The sequence below is a fragment of the Grammomys surdaster genome, unplaced genomic scaffold (assembly GCF_004785775.1).
Source record: "Grammomys surdaster isolate TR1022 unplaced genomic scaffold, NIH_TR_1.0 277, whole genome shotgun sequence".
NCBI lineage: Eukaryota > Metazoa > Chordata > Mammalia > Rodentia > Muridae > Grammomys > Grammomys surdaster.
The window spans coordinates 460322-469789 of record NW_021604718.1 but is presented as its reverse complement, the minus strand read 5'-3'; the positions used below and the strand labels follow the sequence as shown (position 1 = coordinate 469789).

General features: G+C 54.2%; 1 protein-coding gene and 2 long non-coding RNA genes across 5 annotated transcripts in view; 1 reads left to right on the top strand and 2 right to left on the bottom strand.

Moving 5' to 3' along the window:
- Positions 1-5546, top strand: part of Ppard (peroxisome proliferator activated receptor delta) — a 67973-nt gene extending 62427 nt beyond the window's left edge. For 2 of the 3 annotated variants that reach the window (XM_028777108.1, XM_028777107.1), the window contains 4 exons: positions 1134-1272; positions 2408-2610; positions 2715-3165; positions 3703-5546. In XM_028777108.1, the coding sequence (XP_028632941.1) occupies positions 1134-1272; positions 2408-2610; positions 2715-3165; positions 3703-3950 (1041 nt within the window). In that variant the 3' untranslated portion in view covers positions 3951-5546. The remainder of the gene's footprint in view (positions 1-1133; positions 1273-2407; positions 2611-2714; positions 3166-3702) is intronic. The other variant, XR_003712597.1, reaches the window with a different exon arrangement.
- Positions 5438-7402, bottom strand: LOC114629090. The gene is made up of 2 exons (XR_003712598.1): positions 6454-7402; positions 5438-5867 (listed from the first exon to the last, which is right to left on the bottom strand). It is a non-coding gene; the product is annotated as an uncharacterized LOC114629090 (long non-coding RNA).
- A 999-nt stretch (positions 7403-8401) lies between these two features.
- LOC114629028 overlaps positions 8402-9468 on the bottom strand; it is a 6475-nt gene continuing 5408 nt past the window's right edge. Inside the window, exon 3 of the long non-coding RNA XR_003712588.1 lies at positions 8402-8659. This is a non-coding gene — a long non-coding RNA (uncharacterized LOC114629028). The remainder of the gene's footprint in view (positions 8660-9468) is intronic.

The window sequence follows — 9468 nt, the reverse complement described above, 5'->3', positions numbered from 1 at the left end:
CCACATACACATGCACCCACATACAGGCGCACATGCACCCACATACAAGTACATATACTTTAAATTTTTCAAATCACCCTGTAGGGTTGAGAATGTAGCTCATGTGACAGAGTACATGCCTGCCTGCCTGCATGAAGCCCTTGGTTTGAGCCACATCACCACAAAACCTGGGTGTGGTGCTGTACACTAATCCTGGTGACTGGGAGGTAAAGGCAAGGAGATCAGCCCAGAGTTAGGCTGGAGAGATGGCTCAGTGTGTGGGGATGCTTGCTGCCAAGCCTGGCGACCTGAGTTCTGTTCCAAAACCAACATGCAAAGAGGGAACCGATTCTTCCTTTCTTGTCTGCTGACCTTCACGTGCACACACCCCCACACCACAATAAATACATAAATACAATGTTTTTTTAAAAACCCAGACTCTTATGGAAACAGAAGGGTTATAATTTTAAATGATTACTAATTTTGTTTCTTTGTTGAGACAGGGTTTTACTGGTTAGCCCTGGCTATCCTGGGACTCACTATGTAAACCAGGTGGCCTCAAACTCACAAAGATTCTCCGTCTCCCAAGAGCTGGGATTAAGGCCATGTACCAGTATAACCAGCCCTTACAATTTTGGGGTGTGCTGGAGAGATGGCTCAGTGGTTAAGAGCACTGACTGCTCTGTCAGAGGTCCTGAGTTCAATTCCCAGCACCCACATGGTGGCTCACAACCATCTGTAATGGGATCTGATGCCTTCTTCTGGTGTGTCTGAAATCAGCCAGTGTACTCACATACATAAAATAAATAAATAAATCTTTTTTAAAAACAAAAATTAAGGATACGTTTTCTTCTTTCCTATCGAAAAAAAAAATTCCCCCTGGAGAACAATCTCATTAGTTAAGAGCACTGACTACTCTTCCAGAGGACCTAGGTTCAATTCCCAGTGCCTACATGGCTACTCAAAACCATCTGTAACCCCATTTCAGGGCTTCTGACACCCCTCATACAGACATAAATGCAGGCAAAGCATCAGTTAAAATAAGTCATATATTTAAAAAAAAAAAAGTACCTCATCACTCCTAGATTTCAGCCCTATTGTGTCTGTATGTGTCGCTGGGACGGTGCAGGCTCCTAACGTCCTTGGTCCCACAGGGCTTCTTCCGCCGGACAATCCGCATGAAGCTCGAGTATGAAAAGTGCGATCGGATCTGCAAGATCCAGAAGAAGAACCGCAACAAGTGTCAGTACTGCCGCTTCCAGAAGTGCCTGGCGCTCGGCATGTCGCACAACGGTGAGAGCGCCTGCGCGGCGCGGCGCGGCTGACTCAGGGCCCCAAAGAGCGCCTGCGCAGCACCGCTAACTCCGTGCCCCGTGCCCGTCAGAGGGCACCCAGCACCCGCGCCTGGCACGGCTGATACAGACGCCAGGTCACAGAACCTCAGACCTCACAGGCCTGGGCCACCACCAGCTAGCTGTCTGTGCCTGGGGCTCACCCCCTGCTTCACAAGCCCAACAGGGATGGGGTCGCCAACACGGCTCCCCACACAGAGCAGGCAAAGCTGAGGCCAGGGTTCCCCCGTCCTGAATTGTTGAGGGTGGGCAGGAGCCAGTGTGTGACCATGTAGCAGCTGCCAGGGCCCGGGTAGGAATTTCTTGGTGGTCACAGACTCCCAGAAGCCATCCTTGCCTCAGGCTTCCAGAGAACAGGGAGCCTCCTGCTTAAGCCCTCTGGTGGCTAGCCGCTAGACCACACACACTGGGCATCTTCAGGCTATCTCTGGCTCCTCCTCCTGAGTGTGGGTTCCGGTGAGTCCGCTCATCTGTATCTGCTGGTTCTGTCCCATCGTGGGTCACAGGGACCCTAGGGAGCCTCAAGGCAAACTGAGCCTTCTTCATGCTTTGTGTGACAGAAGCCAGGGCCTACTTCGCTACTTGGACTGTAACTGTGTGTGTGTCTGTCTGTCTGTCTCCTGGGATTCCCCTCTGTCTGTCTCCTCACCCCCAGCTGTCTCACATGAGTTCCATGGCCTCAGATCCTCCAGCCCATGCCCCTGGCTTCTGACTGCGTATAGTGACTGACCCCCATTGTAGTAAGTTTAAGGATCTTCGTTTCCCATGACCCACAAAGAAGGAACAAAGCCATATAATAGAAAGGTGGCGGGCCGGGGCTCAGGCGTGGCCCTGGTCACCACAGGTTCCTTCCAGTTGCCAGGCCAGGCCAGCCCCTAGCCAAGTCAGCAGTGGCGCTCAGGGAGTTGGCCCCTGGACTGCCCTCACACTGCTCCCTCGCTGACTGTGGGGCCTCTGAGGTCCCTGGGCTCCTAAAGGGTGATTCCCCTTTACCTCCACACCTGAGAGGGGCAGGGGAAGGAGAGATGCTGGCCCCTGGCCGGCTCCCCCGTGACTGGCCCTCACCCCCTTTGCAGCTATCCGCTTTGGACGGATGCCAGAGGCCGAGAAGAGGAAGCTGGTAGCGGGGCTGACGGCCAGCGAGGGGTGCCAGCTCAACCCCCAGCTGGCCGACCTGAAGGCCTTCTCTAAGCACATCTACAACGCCTACCTGAAAAACTTCAACATGACCAAAAAGAAGGCCCGGAGCATCCTCACCGGCAAGTCCAGCCACAGCGCAGTGAGTGTCACTGGCCAGCCCAGCCATGAGGTGGGGTTCAGGGGACACGAGGGCGGGGTCCCCGTCCTTCCCCAGGCCTGGCCTCTGATGGGCCTGGTTTTCAGCCCTTTGTCATCCACGACATCGAGACACTGTGGCAGGCGGAGAAGGGCCTGGTGTGGAAACAGCTGGTGAACGGGCTGCCGCCCTACAACGAGATCAGCGTGCACGTGTTCTACCGCTGCCAGTCCACCACGGTGGAGACGGTCCGGGAGCTCACCGAGTTCGCCAAGAACATCCCCAACTTCAGCAGCCTCTTCCTCAACGACCAGGTGACCCTCCTCAAGTACGGCGTGCACGAGGCCATCTTTGCCATGCTGGCCTCCATCGTCAACAAGGACGGGCTGCTGGTGGCCAATGGCAGTGGCTTTGTCACCCACGAGTTCTTGCGCAGTCTCCGCAAGCCCTTCAGTGACATCATTGAGCCCAAGTTCGAGTTTGCTGTCAAGTTCAATGCGCTGGAGCTCGATGACAGCGACCTGGCGCTTTTCATCGCGGCCATCATTCTGTGCGGAGGTGAGGGGGCGGGGCCTCACCGCGGGGACCAGGCCTGACCTCAGACAGTGTGGCACAGGGCACCTGTGTAGAGCCAGAGGTACAGAGAGGCTGACCTTGCTGGGCTTACAGCTCGATGGCGGAATGTTTGTGTAGCAGGCGGGAAGCCCCGGGAAGAAATACACCATCAGTGGGTGATGGAGAAATTTCTGTATTACTTTCACATTTTTCAGTACAGTAAAATACGCAGGTAAGCCTGCTCCCCCACGGGGGCATAGAACTCACCTCAGGCCAGAGCCATCCTAGGTTTAACTCATTCAGTCCTCACGGCAACTGGGTTAAGGACGCTGAAGCCTGGAGTCACCAGGATGTTCTCCTAGAGACAGGCTCTGAATCTGGGTACGAGATGTCATAGCCAGGAATCACACAACCCTGCTAGATCAGGAAGACCAACTGGTCAGAAACAGGATGGATGCAGTACCCAGGGGTGGGGCTAGCCACAGAGCAAGGCGAGGTAGTCCCTGCCTGGGATGCTACTCATACCCTGTGTCCCCACAGACCGGCCAGGCCTCATGAATGTGCCACAGGTAGAAGCCATCCAGGACACCATTCTGCGGGCTCTAGAATTCCATCTGCAGGTCAACCACCCTGACAGCCAGTACCTCTTCCCCAAGCTGCTGCAGAAGATGGCTGACCTGCGGCAGCTGGTCACTGAGCATGCCCAGATGATGCAGTGGCTAAAGAAGACGGAGAGTGAGACCTTGCTGCACCCCCTGCTCCAGGAAATCTACAAGGACATGTACTAAGGCCGTAGCCCAGGCCTTCCCGCAGGCTCTGCTGGCCCCAGCCACGGACTGTTCAGAGGACCAGCCCACAGGCACTGGCCACAGCCCAAGCAGCTAGAGCCTACTCTCAACACTCCAGACACGTGGCCCAGACTCACCCTCTCTGCCCAGCACCCTTGCTCTCCCGCCTTGCCTTCTCTGGCATCCTGCTCCTCCCCGCCCATCCCCACTGTCTGTCTGATTCATAGCCCATTGGTACGCTCACCAGCAGCCTAGAAGCAATGGCGCTTGCACTGGCCTCGCCTCTGTCCCCTCTTCGAAGACATGAGCCATCCAAAGAAACACTACGCTCTTCCTGGGCCCAGCTTTCCAAGAAGCCTGGCCTGGACTGACTGCCATCCCAGCCTGTGGTGACCATCACAGACTTCCTCCTGCAGAGAGCGGGCAGGTTAGCCTGGGCTGGGAGCCATATTCCCAGGTTGTCTCAACCCAGGGCACCCCAATCTCACTCTGATACCCTCCTTTCTTCTTGCCAGTGCCCTAGGCCATTGTCACTGATGGCCGTTATGCTGCTCTGGAGATGTCCCCCGGAGATGCACTCCAACAGCCCACTGAAAGGAAGGAGGTTAGAGGCTGGCCAGAAGGAGCAGCAGCACACTTAGGTCCCAGGGCTAGAAGCTAGACAGCGAGTGGGAAGGCCCCCCATCAGCACCTCTCCTCTACCCTGTAGCAGCTTCCAGACTGGCAGAACCAGGAACTGGACTATAGCTGGTCTTTCTTCCTGGAAGACACTGGCACACCTGCCCCCTGCATGGCACCCTGACACCGGCTCATCTCTCTGTCACCACAGAGCTCCTGCCATGCCCTCCCCAAGGCCACTGGGGTACAGCTATGGCCCTGTTCCTAGGATTGAGGGTCCATAAGCAGGCGGGGATGTCCTGCCAGGTCACAGACAGAGTTGCCAGGGCTCCTCCGACCCTGTCCCTGTCCCACTCGTGCACACCAGCAGCTCTGTGCACATCTCCTTTCTGCCTGGCTGGTCACCAGCTCCCAGCTGCTGCTTCAAGTGTGAAGCCTGTGGGTGCTCCCACACTCTGCCCAGCCCCCTCCAGGCTCTCCTGAGACCAAGGGCTGAGCCCGGCCCAGCAGATTCTGCCACAGCCCACAGGGAGCCACCAGCCAGGCCCTGAGAAAAGCATTGGATGCCTGGGTGCCTGGGCTTCAAGGCTGACATCCTGGCTCCCCATCTGGTCCTCTGTGTCTTGGGGAGGTCATCAGCACAGCCTGGGCTCCTGCCAGTGCAGTGGCCTGCTGCCATTACTCCCTGCTGGCACACGCCCTTCCCCCCACCTCTACTGATCAGATCTTGGGGTGTTCCCTGTGGGGCTCAGGCTGTGAATGGAGCTGCACACCCCGCCCTGCCCCTACCCACCCTGCCCCGCCCCCACCCAGCTCTGGTGCTGAGGATGCAGCTCCTCTCAGGGTCTGAAGTCTCCAAAACTGAAATGTATATTTTTGCTAGGAGCCCCAGCTTCCTGTGTTTTTAATATAAATAGTGTACACAGACTGATGGGACTTTAAATAAACGGGAATTAAATATTTAAGAGTTGACTTGAAGGCACCCGAGTTCTTCATGCCGTTCTAAGGACGAAGGGGACACCTCTTCCATATCCAGGGCTCCTGGTGCCGGCCTGGGATCTGTTCTGAAGGGCCTCTTGGGGAGGAAGGACTCTTAGAGGCTCTGAGGCCCGGGCCTTGAGTGACATGTGATATTGAAATCAGTTGGCCATATTCCAAACAACGGGGACTTCCTTTTTCTTCATTTCCTATGGAACAAGGAGCAGGAGGCCACTGAGTTCCACGGTCTGAGGTATGGCTGGGATGTGTGGATCACAGGACAGCTTGCCGAGTTCTCTTCTCTGCCCCCATCATGTGCATCTAAGGGATTGAACTAAGGTCAGGCTTAGCGGCAAATCCCTGTACCCACAGAGCCATCTTGCTGGCCCCATTTAGAAGTAGTTTTAGGGTTTTGTTGTTGTTGTTTTAAGATTTGTTTCTTTTTTGTATGTGAGTACACAGTCGCTCTCTTCAGACACACCAGAAGAGGGCATCGGATCCCATCACAGATGGTTGTGAGCCACCATGTGGTTGCCGGGAATTGAACTCAGGACCTTAGGAAGAGCAGTCAGTGCTCTTAACCACTGAGCCATCTCTCCAGCCCCCCTAGAAGTATTTAATTTTAATCGTTACACACGTGTTTTTGTCTGCATGTATTTCCTGCCCACAATTTGTATATCAGATGCCCCTGGAAGGGAGCGTCAGAGCCCCAGGACCAGGAATTACAAACATCTGTGAGCCGGAGTCCTCTGCAAGAGCAGCCAGAGCTGGATGTAGTGACGTAGGCCTTTAGTCCCAGCACTCAGAAGACAGAAGCAGGTAGATCTCTGTGCCTTTAAGGCCAACCAGGGCTGCATAATGAGATCTTGTTTCAATCTTAATAATTTCTAGCACTTGGCATTTTTACCTGGCTGAGTTCTCATTGGATCTGTTCACTTTTGCCTCGTCTCCCACACTGAGCAGGGCGGTCCAGCTCTGTCCAGCCCTGTCCATCGTTGCTGGCTTACAGGACCCCAGTGAGAGTCAAACCTTAGACAGCTTAGAGGTTATGGACCTTCTGTTCGGCATCCATCCTGGCACATGGTACAGGGAAGATGTGGAGACCGAGGGACCAGAAGCACCTTGACCTAGCTCACATCAGGTCTCCTGGCCCGAGCCTTGGTTCTTCCCCTGCTGGGAGCTCACATTGAACTGGGAGTGCCAAGCATCTTTCAGCCATGACCTCACTGCGTCCTCTCCACCACCCCAGCAAATCACAGGTCCCCAGCTGAGAACTTACACAACAGATTGTTTACCTCAGCGAGGAAAGTCCCTGACCACCTCCCAGAATCTCCAGGCAGCCCGGGTCCCCCCACACACACACCCCACCCAGGGAGAAAACTCACCAGGGACCAGCGTCTCTAAACCCAGCTAGACTGCTTGGCATCTCCCCCAGGGAAGGAGTGGGCACCATAAGACCAGCATGCCACCAAGCAGAAACCACCAGGGGCGCTGTTATTCTCAGAATCTGTCATGAGGAGGGACTTACCAAGACCGGGAACCCTGTCAGGGGAATTCTGGTGAGAGGGTCACCCCCTCCTTTGTCCTCTTCTGTTAACTTCTTGATGGGGCTCAAGGGATACTGGCCAGCCCCGTATGGGAGGTGCAGCATCTACCTGAGGTCCTTCTGAAGGGCCACAGAGACACTGGCTCCCGGTAACTTCCATGCCATAGGTGTTTCGACAGGTGTGATGGGGGAACCAAGACATATACTCAGAGTCACTCCTGGTTCAGCCTCATCAAATTCTTACTGTGATTCACTCCAGAGAGACTCTTAACTGGCAGGCTGGCTATCCAACCTAGAGTATCCAGACTGAACAGAGCCTGGGGCACTGGTAAGGTTCTACTTGTGATCCGAATAGCAAACTGATTTCGTTGATAAGAAAACACCTGGCCAGTCACCTGGATGAGAGGCCAGGTCGTCCCACCCCCTACCCCCCCAGGGCTTCCTGGAGCGGTGTGAACACTATACTTAGCTCTGCTTAACTTCACACCTCCTACAGTACAGGTTCCCAGCAGGCCTCAGTTCTATGTGCCCTCAGTCCTGGGTCGCATGCCCAATACTGGCCAACTCTTAGGTCACCCAGCTTTCCAAAATCTTTGGAGACTTCCAGTATTTACCTAAAGACCCCAAAGGCCTCCTTCCCTACCCACATCTCTGGAGTCCCAAACCCTTCCTTCAGGCCTAAGATGGAGGCAGCGGTGGTCTGTGGCTCCTTCCCTCTTCAGGGTTTGTGGGATGAAGGTTCCCACCTGACCATCCCTGTCAGCTTCCCACCAGGACTGCAGCTGGGATGGACACTATAGTCTGAGGATAGCAGCTGTAACCGGAAGAGTGGCTCCTGTCCCCAGCAACCATAGAGGTACAGGATGGGTCTGGATCTCAGGGAAGCATTGGAGAGGCATAAAATTAGAGTCCCTTAAGAGTTTTGAGGCTGGGCGTTGGTGGCGCACGCCTTTAATCCCAGCACTTGGGAGACAGAGGAAGGCGGATTTCTGAGTTCGAAGCCAGCCTGGTCTACAGAGTGAGTTCCAAGACAGCCAGGGCTATACAGAGAAACCCTGTCTCAAAAAAACCAAAAAAAAAAAAAAAAAAGAGTTTTGAGTACAGCAGAGGAAAAAGGGCTTCCTTGCTACAGAGAAGAAAGAGCCCAGAGTGGGAAGGAACATGCAAAGGTTACCCAGCCAATCTATCTATCTATCTATCTATCTATCTATCTATCTATCTATTTATTTATTTTTAAGTATATGAGCACACTGTTGCTGTCTTCAGATACACCAGAAGAGGGCATTGAATTCCATTATAGTTGCTGGGAATTGAATTCAGGACCTCTGGAAGAGCAGTCAGTGCCTTTAAACCACTGAGCCATCTCTCCAGCCCTTCCCTTACCTTCTTTCTCTCCCGTTTTTTGTTATCCGGGCTCTGCACACCCACCAGGGCTTTCCATCAGACACTCACACTTTAGTACAAATTCATTTGCCGATACTCGGAAGCCATCGGTCCTCCCTGGAGAGCTGAGGTTTGGGCGGAAGGAGGGATGGGTGCACAGACTGAGACTTGTGGGTTTTCTAAGCTGGAAGAAAAGCAGACCGGGTAAGAGGCCAAAACCTCCAAAGGATGTTTACTACAAGATGTCCCAGTGCTCCCTTCCTGCACAGGGCAGGGAAAGGTCAGGAGAGCGCAGTCCAGACTAAGTTTGGGCTTTTGATTGTAACCAGGGACTGATCTGGTACTCTCTCTGGCCCTCTTCTCCCCAACCATATCCCTCAGTACCTTCCTGATGGATGGCATGCCCCGTCCCCCAGTCCTGATGGCTTCCTGACTGATTCTGTTCCGGCCTATCTGCTTCCCCTGCTGCTGCCTTCCCGGGGCCCAGTCACCTGTGACCTCTGACTACTGAGTCTCCACTTCTAGCTTTAGAATTTGTGGTTTAGAAATTGTGGTTGAGAATTAGTAGCAGAACAGTATTTGCCTACGAGCCTCCTGGGTTTGGTGTCTAGCTGGGGGGCAGGAAGGGGCACCGGATGGGGGAGGAGATGGGACAGATAGACAGACAGACAGACAGACAGACAGACTTTGACTTAAAAATCTTCCCAGCAATGCCCCATCCCCCAAGCTCATCAGCCATTCTGACCAATAAGAGAATTAGGGAGCTGACAGGCGGAAGAGGGGGTCACTTGGGGTAAGGCGCCAGCTCTGCTCAGAGTCTCAGGGTTGTTTTGTTTGGGCAACGTTGATTTGTGTGTGTTCATGGCCAAAGCAATTTTAAAAAGAGTTTGTTGGGGGCTTATAATTCCAGAGGGTTAGAGTCCATGACCATCATGGCAGGAGTGTAGCAGGCAGGCAGGCGGCAGGCAGACAGGCAGGCATGCATGCAGGCAG